This window comes from Meriones unguiculatus, chromosome 17 (genome assembly GCF_030254825.1).
Source record: "Meriones unguiculatus strain TT.TT164.6M chromosome 17, Bangor_MerUng_6.1, whole genome shotgun sequence".
Classification (NCBI taxonomy): Eukaryota; Metazoa; Chordata; class Mammalia; order Rodentia; family Muridae; genus Meriones; species Meriones unguiculatus.
The window spans coordinates 48334115-48352284 of NC_083364.1; the positions used below are offsets into that span (position 1 = coordinate 48334115).

The following is an 18170-nucleotide window of genomic DNA, read 5'->3' on the forward strand; positions in this document are numbered from 1 at the left end:
GAGAAACAGAAAGGTACAGATAGGTGTGCCTTCTACATTTGAAACAGGACAAATAATCCCAAATGAGCTAGCTATAGGACTTAATCTGAAACCATAGCTGAACATGTAGCAAATAGTCAAAAATACCATTTTGAACTGAACAGGAAAGTGGATCCTGACTAACAGACATGTGACCCCACGCATGCTTCCAGGGCCCAGAGATGGTGAGCCAGCACAACCATTAATTTAGGGTAGGGCTTTCCATCCCTTTTTCATGAGTTTAGAACAAGTGTAGGTGTTGACAAGAAAATGACAGAATCCCAGCTCTTCTGGTGAGGGATTGATGCTAGGATGCCTGCCAGTGGGATACATGCCCCTGTGAAGAAAATTAGACTTTGTGGACTTAGGATGATCTTCTCATTTTACCAGAAAATATTGCATTGTTCTTCAGGTTACTTAGAGTATGATCATCCAGAAATTGCTGTCACTATGAAAACCAAGGAGGAGATTAATGTCATGCTCAATATGGCTAAAGAAATTGTCAAGGCTTTCAGGTCCGAAGGAATTATACATAAAATGGAAGGTACTGAAATCAATAAGGTAAGATAGCATATTTTCAGAGTAAGTATGACAGAAACAACTGGGAAGGATGGGACTAGAGATATTGAAAGTTTTGGCTCTTCTGTGTTCTGTGAAAATGAAGCTTGCCCCAACCCAGACTTTAGTGCTGGCACTCAACAATGTTACGTGTACTCCTCATGATAGTCACTGAAAGTTTCCAAAGAATGTACACAAAAGAGAAAGAACCCAAGTGCTTTGCCATAAAAACAAAACTAAACAGAAATAAATAACATAATAATGTAGGGCCAAAAAAAAAAAAAACCAAACAAACAAAACTATGTGTTTAGAAAAGAAAAGTAGGAAAAAAAAAACCTCTCAAATTGAGAAACGCAAATCACATTGGGAGTTGGAGAAGAGAAAGTGGGGTGTAGATAGCAAAACTTAAAGAAAAAAATTTCAAGAAAGGTACCTTAAATTTGAACTAAGCCCTCCAAACAGAAGGCAGAGATAAACAGGATGTATAAAACTAACACGATCAAAACACATGCTATTTTCAAAAAGTGAGGAAGTTGGATCTTTTCCTAAAACTATGCAGAGAAAAATAATTAAAATGCATCCATGGCCTACAAATAAAATCTAAAACCATAAAACTAAAAGAAGAAAACATAGGATGAAAAGTTCATTACCAACCAAGTTGATTTATTGGAAATAATGCCAAAGGCACATGAAAAAATAAAAGAGAGAGAGAGGAAAAAAAACATTTAAAATGTGTGTCAAATTATCCCATTGTAAAAAAGGTGACCCACTTATGAGTGAGTATATACCCTGTGTGTCTTTCTGCTTCTGGGATACCTCATTCAGGATGATCTTTAACAGTTCCCACCATTTACCTGCAAATTTCATGATTTCCTTGTTTTTTATTGCTGAGTAATATTCCATTGTGTAGACATACCGCAATTTCTGTATCCATTCCTCAGTTGAGGGGCATCTGGGCTGTTTCCAGCTTCTGGCTATTACAAATAAAGCTGCTACAAACATGGTTGAGCAAATATCCTTATTGTATATTTGAGCATCTTTTGGTATATACTCATAAGTGGCTACTAGACATATAATATAGGATAAACCTACTAAAATCTGTACACATAAAGAAACTAAGCAAGAAGGAGGACTCTGGCTAAAATGCTCAATCCCCATTCAAAAAATCAAAGAGGATGGACATCAGAAGAAGGAGAAAACAGGGAACAGGGCAGGAGCTTGCCACAGAGGGGGTGCTCTCTCCTGCAGGGTATCAAAGCAGACGTTGAGACTTATGGCAAACCTTTGGGCAGAGTGCAGGAAATCTTATGAAAGAAGTGGGAAATACTAAGACCTGGAGAGGACAGGAGCTCCACAAGGAGAGCAACAGAACCAAAAAGTCTGGGCACAGGGGTCTTTTCTGAGACTGATACTCCAACCAAGGACCATTCATGGAGATAACCTAGAACCCCTGCACATTGTAGCCCATAGCAGTTCAGTATCCAGGTGGGTTCCATAGTAATGGGAAGGAGGGACTGTTTCTGACATGAACTGATTGGCCTGTTCTTTGACCACCTCCCCCTAATGGGGGAGCAGCCTTACCAGGCAACAGAGGAAGACAATGCAGCCACTCCTGATGAGGCCTGATAGACTAGGATCAGAAAGGAGGAGAGGAAGACCTCCCCTATCAGTGGACTTGGGGAGGGGCATGGGTGGAGAAGGGGGAAGGAGGGTGAAATTGGGAGGGGAAGAGAGAGGGGTTTATGGGGGATACAAAGTGAATAAAGTGTAATTAATAAAAATTAAAATAAAATTTTTTAAAAATGACCCATAGAGTGAGAGAGGATATTTTCAACCTATACATTTAAAATATTGATATGTAGATAAATTTTGTAAAACTAACCACACTTGATTTTTAATATAATTTTTTTATGTATTATAATTTATTCACTGTGTATCCCAGCTGTAGCCCACCCTTATTCCCTCCCAATCCCGTCCTCCCATGACCCTTTCCCAGCCCACTGATAGAGGAGGAACTCCTTCCCTTCCATCTGACCATAGCCTATCAGGTCTCTTCAGGACTGTCTTTCATAGGCTTCCTCTGTGGCCTGGTAAGGCTGCTCCCCCAGTCATGGGGAATTGAGGAATGGATACAGCAATTGTGGTACATTTACGCAATGGAATACTACTCAGCAATTAAAAACAAGAAAATCATGAAATTTGCAGGCAAATGGTGGGCACTAGAAAAGATCATTCTGAGTGAAGTATCCCAGAAGCAGAAAGACACACATGGTATATACTCACTTATAAGTGGATATTAGACATATAGGATAAACATACTATAATCTGTACAGCTAAAGAAGCTAAGCAAGAAAGAGGACAAGATGATCAGTCTTCATTCAGAAAGGCAAATGGGATAGACATCGAAAAAAGGTGAAAACACCTGATTTTTAAAATGAGTGCCGATCTGAAAAGACATTTTTCCGAAAACAGATATCTATATGTCCCAATAAGCATGTAGAATTTTGCCTAATGTTACTAATACACAGGAAAACGGAAATCAAAACAAAAGGGACAACAAGCTGAAATGAAAACACGTTTCCCATTAAGTAGGACAGCCGCACAAAATTCCCCAGGAAGCAGGAAATACCACGTCCCTATGGAGAGAAAATGGAATCCTTATGCCCAACTGGCGGGAATGTAAACTGGTCTGTGGAAAACAGTACTATGTTAAGAAAAATAAGCCAGTCATAGGCACTGTAAAATTCACATAAAATATCACAAAACAAAGTTGTAGAGGCCAATGGTGACTACACAACAAAACAAATGCCGCTAGTGCCACTGCAGATTGTTCAAAAATGGCTAACAGAGGAAGTTTACACTAGGTATATTTTACACCAGAAGGTAAGGCATGCTATAATAATAAAATAATGAGAAATTACAGTAAAATGAGAGACATGAGTAAATAGAACATACTTGAGTCCAGCAGCAAACCTAAAAATATACAGAATTCTAATGTCAAGCTGATATTGAAAATTTGGAAGAAATGACAGATAATTCAATAAATGACTCAAATTTTTTATGAAAATAACACTAAAACTATAAAATAGCCATTATACTACATAATTTTTTTAATTCTTTATGTGGAGGAACCTTTCTAAAACACTCATTATAGGGCCCGTAATTATCTGCTAATTAAAATCTTACATAGTACCACATAAACTGTAAAACTTTACATACTGAAATATGTTAAAAGTGACCTAGTAGAGAAAGCATGGTGTGGAAAATAACATTTGTAACCAAAAACACCCACTAAGTAGTGACAGAAATAATTCCCAGGATGTGTCAGTGCCACATCTGAAGAAACAGTACCTTCGACCAGAAGCTAGGCCAAATTTGAATTCTCCATTTTTCTCCCTGTGCCTTCCAAACAAGGGCTTTGCCCTTGTGTATATTGACTGCACTGCACAAAAAAGCACAGCATGAGAAAGGAATGAGGAATCTCTTGATATTTTTCATTAGAGTCTCTGAGGGAAAAACACAGAAGATGACAATGCAGCCACTCCTGAAGAGATTTGATAGACTAAGATCAGAAGGAAGGAGAGGGGAACCTCCCCTCTCAGTGGACTTAGGGAGGGGCATGGGTAAAGAAAGGGAGGGGAGGTGGGATTAGGAGGGGAGCAGGGAGGGGTTTATGGGGGGATACAAAGTGAATAAAGTGTAACTAATAAAAGTTAAAAAAACATTTACTAGATGACCCCTATTGGCCAGAATGGCATTCAAAAGCCACAAACAGATGGTTTCAAGATATTGGCACATGTGGCTTCCAACATTTATGATGGATACTTGTTTTCTTTAAGGTTGTTTTCAATATATTGCCTGCATTCAGTAAATGACTACCATAATGTGCATATGTTATCTTGGGCCAGGGCAATGAAAGAATAAAGCTTATGTTTAGCTTGGATTGTAAGACTAATTGCATGGGAAAATCCAAGTCATTGTAAGGTTGGTTACCTTGTTTTCTTAAAGGCAGGTTAAACTTATATAGACTGAGTGCTAGGTACAGATTGAGTATATGGTTTAAATGGTCTCAAGACTTATTACAAACTTGGATGCAAGGTCCATCAAAAGTTCAGTTTCTGGAGGTAAGAAGTGGTTTTCAGAAAAATCTATTTCCACACACAGTGTTTCGATAAATTATTAGAAAGGGCAGAGAATCCTCAAGAAAGCATGAATATGATCTGAAACAGCTATGGATATAAAAGGGATATTTTTCAATGGCTCTTCTTAAGAGATACTGAACATCTCTAAAAGCCAAAGAATTCTCACTATCACTGTTCTCTGTAAGAAACAGAAATTAACTCAGGAGGCAGAGGTATGCATGTCTCTGTGGGTTCAAGACCAGCCTGGTCTATGAAATAATTTCCAGGCCTGCCATGGCTATGTAGAAAGATTTTAACCAAGAGAGAGAGAGAGAGAGAGAGAGAGAGAGAGAGAGAGAGAGAGAGAGAGGCAGCAGAGGGAGGAGGAAGGTGGGAGAGAAAACAAAGGAAAAAGAAAAGAAAAGAAAATGAAATAGAAACTACAGATTGGAGAGATGGCTTATCTCTTTAGGAGCACCTAACTTCAGCCTCCAGTACCCATGTCCTGCAGCTCAGCATAGTCTGTAACTCCAGCTCTGTGAGGCCTCACATTCTAGTCTCTGTGAGCACTCATGCAGCATACCCCCACACACGTACATAATTAAATTTTAAAAATTGTAAAAATAGAAACTGAGGAAGCTGGAGCTAAACTTCAGTGGTAGAGCGCTTGCCTACCCTAAACAATGCCCCAAGTCCAATCCTTAGTACTATAAATAAGTGAATTACACATAGTAAAAGAAAAATAGCTGGCTGCCATGGGGTATGGCTATAATGGAAGCAGAGGCTGGAGGCACTGTTTGTCACTGCACCCTCACTCTAGTCCCAGAAGGCAATCTTCTAACTCAGGCGTTCTGAATCTAGAACCCATGCTGTTAAGCTTGATACTGTAAAAAGCCAAAACTAGTATCGAATTCTCCAGTCCAATTACCTAAAATATGGCTAGACAATTGTTTAGACAGCTTTGCAGCACGGGAAAAATTCTCATATTGTATGCTAGTGACACAAAGTCCAGCATACTTTCATTGACAGCCAAGTTGAGCGATTTGCCATAGGGTATCAATTTGCTCCTGCACGAGGTCAATCCTCTGATTGAACACCATCAAGCCTCCTTTTAGTTGAGCATTAATTCCTTTTTGTACATCTAAGGCATGAGCTACATTGGCTAAAAGATTATTCAGGGTCTGAGCAGTCTGCACAATATGACTCATGGCTAATGCCGCGATAGTAGCTCCAACAGCCGTCAATGAGATGGCAGTAATGGAGCAGCTGTGAGTGGCCATTATCACAGTAAATTCTACCAGAGTAGACGCAGGACTAACCACAGGATTATTATCATGGATTGCTGCAGCCATGAATCATCTGAAGGAATGGGCGGGCATGGGAGCATTAGCAGGCCTTCTGGTGTTGGTCTCCTTGGTTTGCCTGTGGTATATATGCAAGATTAGAGTCTCACAACAGCGTAATGCAGCCATGACCATTCAGGCCTTTACAGCCATTGAAGCAGGACAGTCTCCCCAAGCATGGTTGGCTACCATAAAAAGCTAAAATGTTACGCTCAGGATGCGAGGCTAAGCACTGCACTCAGGGTCAGCCGCTTTGGACCCAGAGAAGAGCATGTCTGATTGCATGCCGGTTGATGCCCCAGGTCCCGCCTCTGAGAAAAAGGTATCGGACGGGTCTGATGCTCTTTGGGTGGATGACATCTAAATGAACATCAGTACAAAGTCCCAATTTATTCCTAATATCAGAGATCAGACCTCTACTCTTGCCTGATGCGTCTAAAACAAAAAGGGGGAACTGTAGAGAGCTGCGTAAAGCTGCGCCTTAAAGATGGAGCTGGTTTCCGCCTTCCACCTTCCCGATGGTGAGTGCTCTCTGTCACGAACAATTCCACATTTGGCTAAGGCCAAAGATCTGGCTTGCTTCCATGTATGTGGACCTATCTGCATTGCCCACATGGCACGCTGGTGTTGGCTACCCAGAGGCTATTTAAGCTGTGGGCAAAAAAAATAAGAAATAAAGCTTTATGTCTAAAAAAAAAAAAAAAAAAAAAAGCCAAAACTAGAAAAAATACTTAAAGATTTTGAAATGAAAACTCAAGACTGACTAGAGGAACATTTCCCCTGTAAGAAACAGGAAAAAAAAAAATGTCTTGTGTGACAATGCTACATTAAATTGGACATTTTCCCACACGGATAATCACTCAACCTAGTACCATTTATGAAAAAGACTGCTTTACTCCAGAATCTTCACTAAGGCTCTCTGTCTTAAGTTCAGTGAGTTTCTCTTTCTCTCTCTCTCTCTCTCTCACACACACACAGAGTAGGGGGGGCGGGTAAGTTTCTGGATCCTTTTTCTTCGTTGTATTTATCATTGTACCAAGCCACACTATCTATATTACATGTATTTATTAAATCTTCGCTCTGATTGCATTTTCAGTTTTCTTCTTCAAGATCACTTTTACTAGATCTGGCACTTTATATTTTCAAATTAACTTTAAAGATGGTGGGGTGGTTTCTGCTAAACTTTAGACTGAAATGTCTGATGGTATTTCATTAAGCCTGTATGTCAATGCAGGAAAATTTGGCTTTCTGTCACTGTAATAAACTGACAGAAAAATCTAACAAATAGAAGAAAGATGTGGCTTATGTCTTGGTCCCAGAGATCTTACTTCATGACCACCTGGCTCCATGGTCTTCAGGAGCAAAGCTTCATTTACTTCAACTTCAATGTTGTATAATACTATATCCTATGACTACACAGATTTCCCTATTGTTGATTGACACTTTAATTGCTTCAGCTTGAGCTTGTATGAATCATGTTCTGCAACCACGGGTAAATCTCAGAGACACAACATGGAGTGACTAAACACAGATGAAAAGAGATATTAACACATAGTTTTGAGTAGATATTATTGGGACTTACAGGTCTGAGGGATAAAAGTTTATCAGAGCAGAGAAGCACGGCCATGAGCTATAGGCATGGCAGTAGGAAGAAGATGCAGAGAGGTCACATCCTCAACCTCAAACATAAAGCAAATTGACTTGGGACAAGGCTAGGAACTCTCAAATCCCACCCCTAGTGACATAGTTCCTCCAGCAGGGCCACACCTCTTAAGCCCTCACCAAATAATGGCACCAACTGGGGACCGAGTGTTCAAATGTGTGAGCTTAGCTAGGACAACCAAGTGTTTAAATATCTGAGCCTATAAAGGACATTTCTCACTCAAAGTACCACAATACTGGATGGAAAAGCATTACGTACATTGGGTCTGCAGTGCCCTCCAGAGGAGAGGGCCAACTAATGCAATATAGTAAAAAGCTGCTTTTCTTCCTCTTCCTCCTCCCTCTCTGCTTCCTCTTTCTTTTCCTTCTCCCTCCTTCCTTCTGTATATATGAGTTTGGTTCACCTTCTCTCTTACATATTGTGCTTCTAGTTAATCATGGCCAAAAAGATTGAGGTGCATGATCTACAGTCCGTTAAACAGCCGCTCAATATTGAAGAATCCCCAGACTATGTCCCGTGGCTTAGTAAAGATCCTGTATCCATATGCTTTATTCAGGTAAAAATTTCACCTTCTGATAATACCTTTAATGCACTGGCAAATAATTAACAGAACAGTAAGTATTTCACCTTGATGCTCACTAGTTAAAAACTCTGTAATTGCCCCTTGCTATATTTGGGCTACAGTGAGCATCTTTTTTAATACAACCCAAAGCCCTGACACAAGCTGCCTCTTAGCTACCTCTCCACCTTCTGAAACCTCAGCTTCTGTCTCCCATGTTTCATGTGCCCTTTATTCTGTTTATGATGAGCTACCGATGGTGCCATACATACCACTCTCTCTTCTAATTCTATCTATCTTTGGATGGGTTCTTTTTAACTTCCTAGAAATGACCACTGGTCCTAGGCTTTTTTTCATTCTTTCCTTATTTGTTGTACTTCTGCGAACTACCAGCAGTCAGAGATGTAGGTCGTAGGACTAATTGTTTGTAGTTTGAAGTCAGAAATGCACTACCATTCATTCCAGTCTGTATTTACACTGTACTCTGAAGTACAGTACGTTACAAGTAATTTTGCATCTCTGCCACCACTGTTTAGGTCATTTTTTTTTCCTTTTCTTTCTTTCCCTTTTGTTGTCATTGTTGTTTCTGAGAAGGAATATTGCTATATATTCCAAGCTGGCTTCTAAGTATCAATTATCCTGACCCAGCTTCCCAAAAACCACATTACAAACATGAAGTCAACATGTCTATCTCTGTTCATCTTTTAAATACACACTTCATAAGTTTGCTTAAGCTGTAATATATGCACTCATTGAGTGCTTTTGGAATGAAAAAATCAAAAGGCCTGACTTGTTTTAATGGTATTCTTTTCAGTACTTGTTCAGTATCAAAAGGCCAGTTAGACTTCTCCTTAAGTATTCAGCATAGATTGTTATATACTTAGATTTCTGAGCATCTGAAACATGAACATGTCATTTCTGCATCTACCTGTAACTTTTTACCTAGATGAAACCTTTTCTCCCACTTCATTCTTATTCCTAGGTTATTTTTCTTCATATGAGCATTGCATATGAAATTTATATTTGTGGACCTCCACATTACTTTGTATGCTATGCATAATTCATATTTTCTCTCACAAACTTGCAACTGACATAGTCTCTTAGATCTTGTTGAATATCTACTTTAATTGTATAAAAGTTCTATTAAAGTATAAATCAATGTTCCAAATTGCTTTTTTTTTTCTTTTTAGGAAAAAGCAAAAATTGTAACATTTGACTGTGGAAATAACATATTTGAAGAAGGTGATGAGCCAGAAGGAATCTATGTAATTATTTCAGGCATGGTCAAGGTAAAGCAGAGATGGTTACAAATGTAGTTGTGAAGATTCAAGTTATTTTTTTTAAGAAAAATTAAGCAAAGTTAAGAATTAACAACTGGGCTGGAGAGATGACTTAGAGATTAAGAGCACTGGCTGCTTTTCCAGAGATATGAGTTCAATTCCCAGCAACCACATGGCAGCTAACAACTGTCTTTAATGAGACCTGGTGTCCTCTTCTGGGGTGTAGGCATACATGCAGACAGAACATTGTATATATAATAAATAGATAGATAGATAGATAGATAGATAGATAGATAGATAAATAAATCTTAAAAAAAAAAAGAATAACTTTCCGTGCTGCAAACTAAAAAGGTCCTTTCTTAGGGGAACAGTTAGCATGCAAATGATGACTTCCAAGACCAGACACAATGGCCAATGACCTGCCCCCTTACAAACCACACCTTTCAACAGTTAAGAGGAACTACATAAAGGACCATCTCTGAAAAATATAAATTTATCAATCTTGACTCACCCGGAGTGGAAGATGAAGCCATTTAAAATGGATACAAAATGGCTTACCAAGAGAGGTCACAAAGAGCTACCTGTTTCAGAACATTCTCTGTGAAAGTCACTGCTAATTTACTAACTTGACTTCAAAGGGGAAACTATTTCCAGGATGGTGCAGTCACAGGGTAATTGTTAAACCTAAAGCAGGGAAATGGCAAAAAGTTGGAGTGATGGAAATTAACCGGCATATTTGTTTTTCCTCCATGTTTTCTTAACAGCTTAAAAGGTCAAAGCCACAGCAGGAGATGGAAAGAGTGCCTTCAGAATCAGAGGTCAAGGCGCAGCCAGCCCTTCACACAGAGTATTTGCTCAGCGGGGAGATAATAGGCGAGTTAAACTGCTTGACTAATGAGCCGATGCAGTATTCTGCCACGTGCAAAACTGTCGTGGAGGTAGGAACACAGCACCTCTGTCTCGCTGTTGTGTCTCATTCAGTGTCTGGTATCAAACTTAGAATGTCTTTAGTGCTTAGCATATGCCTAAGGGGCCATGACAATGTGTGTTTTTAAACAGAAATGGTAAAGGAACATGCATTATTTACAAATGTATACATACTTTACATAATGCCCTAGCAAAATGATTTCAAAAGTGAGCCTCCTACAATGAAAGAAGAATTTAACCAAGAAATCTGGGCCATATGAGCTGTTCCATAGTAAAATTGGGTAGGACGTATTAAGTATTAATACCACATTCTGACTCGCTAGAAGTTCATTAAGATGTATATAGAGTTTAGGACTAGGCAAATTCTTACTTGAATGAAGACTTTAATCTAGCTATGTTATGTTTTATTTGTAGTTCAAGGACAAGAAAGAGAAAAGAATGTGGCATAAATGATAAGATAAGAAAGCAGGCAAGTCAGCACTAGAATGGTAGAAAGGCAGATCAGAGTGGACCAGGTTACATGGTGAGGCACTTCAAACCTCTGGGCAAAACCACTTTCTGGAAATGATTTTCCTGGAAATACAAGGAGGCAAATGAGAGGGACTCATTTGCTGTATTTAAAATGTGGAAGATTCTGAAGGATGAATGACTTGTCTAGCAAGTCAGTGGCATTAACTGGAAATGGGGAGCAGGCAAGGGAATATCAGTAAAAATGGACACAAGTGCTGTGACACCCATGTGCAACTGCCATGAGTTAAATAAACCAAGTATAAAGAGATATATTGGGGACAATTTGGGAAATTTTAATGTGAATAAAGTATTTGATGCTTATATAAGCAGTTCTATGTGGAGAAATTCCCCCCACCCCTGTGGTACAAGGAAGTTTATTGTTGGAAGGACAGAGGAAAGAAGATATAGCCTGAGTTAAGGAAAAGTATGTGAGAGCAAAGTGAGAAGGGAGACAGACAGGCAGAGGGACAGGCAGAGAGAAGAGAAGAGGAGAGAGAGAAGTGGAAGGCATGATGCTGCACTGCTTTTATTTGACAAGTTATAGGTGATGATGTCAGGTTGCTAAGCAACCTAGAGGCAGGTTTCTTACATGCTAACATTCCTCCCTTTTTGTTTCATGAAAGAAAAAATGAGGAATTAGGAAGGGGTGGAGGAAAGAGAGAGAGAGAGAGAAAGGAAGAACACAAAAATGTCCAGATTATATGGTGAGGAGGAGGTAAAAGCCCCTGCCCTGGAAAGTTCAGGGTAGAGATGGGGTTTGCCAGCCATCCCTAGCAGCAAGTAGAGACCTAGCATCCTAGCTTTTTGTTGAAAATAAATGGATAACAGGCAAAAAGAAAAAAAAAATCAATCAGTCTTTGGCTGCTTCTGACTGACATTGGGGTATTGATTTGGGACCATAGGCTGGAATGTTGGCCAAGTTCCAAGAGCAGGCTGCTATTTTTGCTGTTCAGGATCTGTGAGATCATCTGTGCCTAGGTGGAAAAACACAGGTCAAGTTTAACGCAGTCTGCAAGGTTAGACTGGAGCACTTGCGGGTAGCTGCTTCAGTGCTGTCGTGGATATAGGAAACATCTGGACCTGAAAGGATGCTAACAATGCAGTCTAGCGAGGGGCTGGAGCAGATTACAGTGGGGTCCCTGCATGTGTAGCAGCGGGAGAGAAAGGAATCAAGTTTGTTACAAGTGTGGCATATAGAGGGATTCCAGCATGCCCAGACAGACACTGCCAGAAGAGCCCCACCGAGTCTCAGGCACCAAAAGTTACTATATAAATATTACATGCCATGCAGCAGGTGAGGTACAGGGAATTTATTGTGAGAGGGGGGAGAAAAGAGAGACAGAAGATATAGACTGAGTGAGCCACTAGAGAGACAAGGGACAGTGTGCAAGAGAAAAGTGGGGAGAGGGACAAACAGGTAGAGGGACAGTCGAAGAGAAGAGAAAAGAGAAGAGGAGGGGAGGGGAGGGGAGGGGAGGGGAGGGGAGGGGAGGGGAGGGGAGGGGAGGGGAGGAGAGGAGAGGAGAGGAGAGGAGAGGAGAGGAGAGGAGAGGAGAGGAGAAGAGAAGAGAAGAAGGGGAGGGAAGGAGGGGAGGGGAGGGGAGAGGAGAAGAGAAGAAGGGGAGGGAAGGATAGGAGGGGAGGGGAGAGGAGAGGGGAGGAGAGGAGGAGAGGGGAGGGGAGGAGAGGAGAGGAGAGGAGAGGAAGAGAGGGGAGAGGGGAGGGGAGGCGAGGCGAGGAGAGGGAGGAGAGGAAGAGAGCTGAAGAGATAATGGTTAAAAAGTATGGGTAGTTTTAGGAGTCTTCAGATATTATTCTGAGAGTAACAATGTTCAAAAGCATTTGCCATATATTTTAGGGATAGAGTAGGTAAGGCTGGGAAGGATGTGGTAAAGGAAGAACTAGAATTTTAGCAAGAGCATGTGTTTCTTGAAGAAAAGATACTTTCAAAAGTGGAAAAGAGGCTGCAAGCCCAAGGTGTTTGGATGGGTAGTCTCTGGATTAGTGCTCAAAGGCATTTTTTTTTTCTTTACATTTTAGCGTAGGTAAGGCAGAGCCTGGGGGAACAAGCATCGTGTTGCTGGAGTATTTCAACTAACTTGTATGAAGCTTGGCATTTGAAAGAGTTACAGAACATCTAGATATCAGTCACAGGAGATTTAAATGTAATGTGTATGCATGTAGGAGCTCATATCTGTGTATTCACATGCACATTATTTTTTGGAGCCTGGTAATTCAGACATTGATTTTATACAGCTATCTCGTCTCTCACAGAGCCTTTTAGACCTCTTTAGATGGATTGTTTTTAAGTGGGATAATCCTATTTAGTACATTTTAAAAACATCTTTAAGTAATGGCATAGTAAAACATGTACAGCTAATATTCTGGTTAACTAGAATTTGAATGAAAACACTAACAAGCGATTAGGAAGCCACTGTATATAAAGCAAACCCACCACAATCAAGCACAAAACCTTACAAAATAAACAAGGCAATATTTTCCGTCACTATAAACAGGCAGGTTCAATATAAGTCTGAAAGCCCTGAGAAAGCAAATCAATAAGGTGGACCATGCATTATTTCATTTTAATTGTCAATTTGACACAGTCCAGAATCGCCTGGGAATAGAGTCTTAATTGGAAATGACTTGTATCAAGCTGGCATGTGATCTGTAGGGATTATATTGATTTTTAATTGATGGGCCACTGTGGGTGGCTCTGTTCCCTAGGTAGAGACCTGTAAACAGTAAAAAAGAAGAGAGCTAGCTAAGAGCAAGCCTGTAAGATGGGTTTATCTTCTCTCTGCTTTTGACCATGGCTGTGATGTGATCAGATGCTTGAGCTCCTGCCTAACTTACCCAAAATGATGGACTGTTACTTGAAATGGGAAGCCAAATAAACCCTTTCCGTCCAGATTATTTTTAACAGAGTGTTTTATCACAGCAACAGAAAAGAAACTAGGGCATCCCTTAAATGCACCCCAAGTCCCTGCCTCACACTATGGTGACAATTCTCCAGTCACCATACAGCAAGTAAAGACTTCCTACAGAATACAGTGAGTCTGATGAATTGTGTACTAGTATAAAAAAAAAAGAAAAAAGGATGACACTTAAGCCAGCCAAAGCCCAAAGCTACACCTTATCTAAAAAATAAAAAATAAAAACAAATACTGCCAAGGATTAAGGATGTTTAAGGTTCCCTTAAACATCAGAAAGACAACACTATTTTACACCACCAGTATCCAACTGAAGAGCCAGAAAAAAATAGACCATGGAAGTGAAGACCAAACATGAAGTAACCTTCTGAAGCTCTTCATCATCAATGCTGAGAGCCAGCCCTGCCTTCTCTAGATCCGCTGTGTCAATGCTGAGAGGCAGCCTTGACAGGAATCAGAGTGGAAACATTTCAAAGTGAATTTACTTTCATGTCACTCTGGTTTTGGAACATACCTAACACTTCCTATTAATTATCCCAAGCAAACTATAAGTGCCAGCTAGCACTGACTCTCAGTGGTCAGATAATAAATGGCTCCCTGCAACAAATCTCAGCAATTCAGATAAATAGGGAAGAATCTATCGTATCTACAGTGTGTAATCAGTAATCATGAATTTTAAAAAAGTTTTTTAGATTGTAATTTTTACACATACAAAAATAAACATTAAGCAGTGTTAGATGGCATGAAAAATAGGGTGAAGTGATACACTGTATAAAAAGTAACATTAATATTTTCCAGAAGATACACTGGGCAGATGGGGCACTAAAGCCGTGGGTACAAACAGACTCAGTGAACTCAGGGAAAACATATGTAATTAAAGAGAAACTACTCTTAAACACAGAAAAGATAGGAAATATCAGCACATTATAAACATGAAAATGGTCAAATGGAAAGTTTAGGACTAAGTGGAGCAGATTGAGATGCCAATTAAAAATAAAAATTTAAAAAAATGGGGTAGGAGATGATAGAAATAAAAACAACCTAAGTGTCCAGGAGCTGATGTATGGTTTAGAAAAACGTATGTCCTGTGAAATTCTGTTCAGCCCCTGGAAAGAATGATGGGCTGGAGAGATGGCTCAGTGGTACAGGCACTTGCCATCAAGACTAATAGCCTGAGCCCCACCCCTGAAACCCACACGGTGGGAGGGGAGACTCTACTGCAGCCTGTCCCCCGATTTCCACTGGTGTGCCGATGGCCTGCGTGTGAACTAGTTAATTTGCAGCATAAATGTCATTAATTAAATAAAACATTTTAGTGAATGAGATTCTATTTTCCATCGACATGAATGATCTTGAAGGAAACTGGGTAAATGTTACAAAGGAGGAACAGAAAGAAAAAGAGTGCATGTTCTTTGCCTCTGCATGGAATGAAAAACAGCAGGCTTTTCTCAGAGAGCACAGAGAGGTTATAAGATGTGTAGGGTGAAGAGAAGAGACGGTAGTGGTCAGGGCTACAGTTCAGTTCACCAGTGCACGACACAGTGACCACAGGAATCACAAAGTATATGTCAAAACGGTTAAAGGAACCAATTTGTAATGTCCTCAGCACAAAACCTTGTAAGTTGATAAGATGTGGGATATGTTAATTACGCTGATTTGTGTCTCGCTAGCATAAAAAGCTATTATTCAACAACAATAACCAAAAAATAAAAATAAAAATAAGTATGCAATGTAGCAATTGGTATTTAGTTTGGTATAATTTCACTCTGTACAAACAGCAGACTACACCCAGAAATACACACAGTTTTAAAAAACCAAACTAAAAAGTCCTTGTTGGTTCATGCAGCTTTCTGGAATTGTTTCTATGGCAAGATTACAAGGATGAGCCAAAAGATGAATTTTATGAGCTTTTTAGACAGCAACACGCATCTAATCCTTAGCTTGAATGTCACTGTCTGGAGTTGACAGATATTTCTCCAGCCATGGGTAGGCACAAATTGTTCACTTTTTTTCTTCCTTTTTCAGACATATTTTATTCCCATTAGCCACTTGTATGAAGGCTTTGAAAGAAAATGTCCTAACATTAAATACAATATGTGGCACAAAATTGGACTTGCCATTACTGCCCAAAAGATCCGGGAACACTTATCTTTTGAGGTAAGAGGGGTCTTTCTGAATTCTTTCTACCCACCCCCTCCCCCAGAAAACCTGCATAGACATAACAGCAGAAACTGGCTGCGAGCTAATAACAGACATGAAGCTGTGCTTCTCCTTAAGGACTGGAACTATAAGATGCAGTTGAAACTCTGCAATGTCTTCATCAGGGACATACCCAAGACCACGAAAACCGACATCTACGATGAAACCGTAACCCATGTGGTCCTCATCCATGGAGCTGCGGAAGACTGCCAGTTGCGAAAAATTTATAAGGCACCCTTTCTAATTCCTGTGACATGCTACCAGGTACAGAGATAGGCCTTACGCCAAACAATGCTTTCTGCCTTCCTGTCTCCTCCTTTCCTCCCTCCACCCCATTATTGCAGACTTATCCACACCCACGTGTGCAGTGTTCATTGATTGCTTTCACACTCAACGGCCTAGCCACAAGCTTTGTCTACCCATTGCCAATGCCAATGAAACACAGCAAGATAGAGAATTGTGGCCATAGTTGCCCTTTAGTGCAGTGCAAACTAGAAAAAGAGGCCCCTCTAATTGCATCCATACATTTCAAAAGGACTGGATCAACAGTACTGTAGGAGGTCATGACGAACCCCATTAAACAGAGTGGCAGATGTTTGCCTCCAACCCAGAAAATGAAACTAGAACTGAACACTTTCCTATTTAAACTGTTTTGAGTTCAAAGGACTCTTTGCTCCATAATCCTTGGAGCAACTGCAGCCTGCCTGTCTTCTTAGTTTCACCTTTGCCTTTGGCTCTTCACAGCATTTTTCGATGCATCAGCCACCCATCACCGTCTTAGCTTCTTATGATTTCTACCTTAGTTATCCTCTGCAACTATTCAGTAGCCTCTCTGCTGCTGCCACTACCATTGCCACGACCTTAGCACTAGAGCGCTCAGGTCCTGTCTACTCTTTCCTCAGCTGGCGCTGCTGGCTGTATTTCCCACAAGTAGGAGAGAACATTGGAACCTTATGTTCCAGTGCTAAAGGAGAATATACACAAGAGGAGCCTCCCAGGATGACTTTAAGAGACGGAAAAATAGCTCATTTACTGAAAGGGTATAGGGCCCTCTTGTAGTATACTAATTACAGTCCTGTGTGTACCTGACTTCCAGTTCTACCAACAATGAGTCCTTTCACATGCACTAATCATGTCTCTTTTATGTCCTATTACAAGCTTTGCATTACCCCAATCACAAGTGACTTTGTCCAGAGTCACTGGGAAGGCTTCCCTCTCCTGCCCTCTGTGATAATAGCTGCAGGATGGACATGGTCCCCACAAGTTGACAGAGGCTTGTTTTGCCTGGAGTGGGATGTTGTAGCATTGATACAAGCTGCTTGTAGAGGTAGATGATTAGAGCATCAGAGCCAGGTCTCCCTGAAGCAGCAGGAGCTGAAGCTTGAACAGCAGCTGTGGGTGCTACTAACAGCTCAAAAGAGGAAAAGACACTAAATGATGCTTAGAATGAACACTTTTGTGGAATGATCATTCTCAACAGCACTTACCTGGTTTAATCCTTACCCAAACATTCCTAAGAAGGACTTTGAGCAATGCTTTAAAGATGCATTATCAATAGTGACCCACCTATCATTAATCATATAAAAGGCAGACTCTGGCAATTTCTAATGTTTATCAAGGGAAATATGTCTCAAGTGCTGTTAGAATAAGCAGCAGGATAATTAGTGTGCCTTGGTCTTCAGTTGTTAAAAAGAAAGCAAACTGTACTAGCGTGGTTTTTATAAAGTCTATGTGAAATGACATGCCCAAATGTGTCAGGGAAGGAAGGGTGTAATGTGCAGAACCAGGCATTGTGACTAATATCGGTCATCCCAGCAATCAGAAGGCTGAGGATTAAGAATACTGGCTTGCCAGAGCAATGTGTACTTGCATAACCTTCGTTCAAAAATTGATGTATATTCTGTCAACTTTCAGATACAAGGCGTTGAAGACTTCACCAAAGTGATGATCATTCAAACTTCAGTCGCTATAAGAAAATTCCGGTGGAACGTAAGAAAGTACATCCCACCTCGTAAAGTCTCTGTCAAGCCAGATCTTAAAAGTGAGTTAGGTGTCTTGG

At 40.3% G+C, this 18170-nt stretch overlaps 1 protein-coding gene across 1 annotated transcript in view; it reads left to right on the forward strand.

The window, feature by feature from the left end:
• The window catches only part of Slc9c1 (solute carrier family 9 member C1), a 74412-nt gene that overhangs the window by 50607 nt on the left and 5635 nt on the right, over positions 1-18170 (forward strand). Inside the window, exons 19-25 of the mRNA XM_060370988.1 lie at positions 431-579; positions 8134-8259; positions 9453-9551; positions 10307-10480; positions 15938-16069; positions 16190-16375; positions 18026-18152. Of these exons, the coding sequence (XP_060226971.1) occupies positions 431-579; positions 8134-8259; positions 9453-9551; positions 10307-10480; positions 15938-16069; positions 16190-16375; positions 18026-18152 (993 nt within the window). The remainder of the gene's footprint in view (positions 1-430; positions 580-8133; positions 8260-9452; positions 9552-10306; positions 10481-15937; positions 16070-16189; positions 16376-18025; positions 18153-18170) is intronic.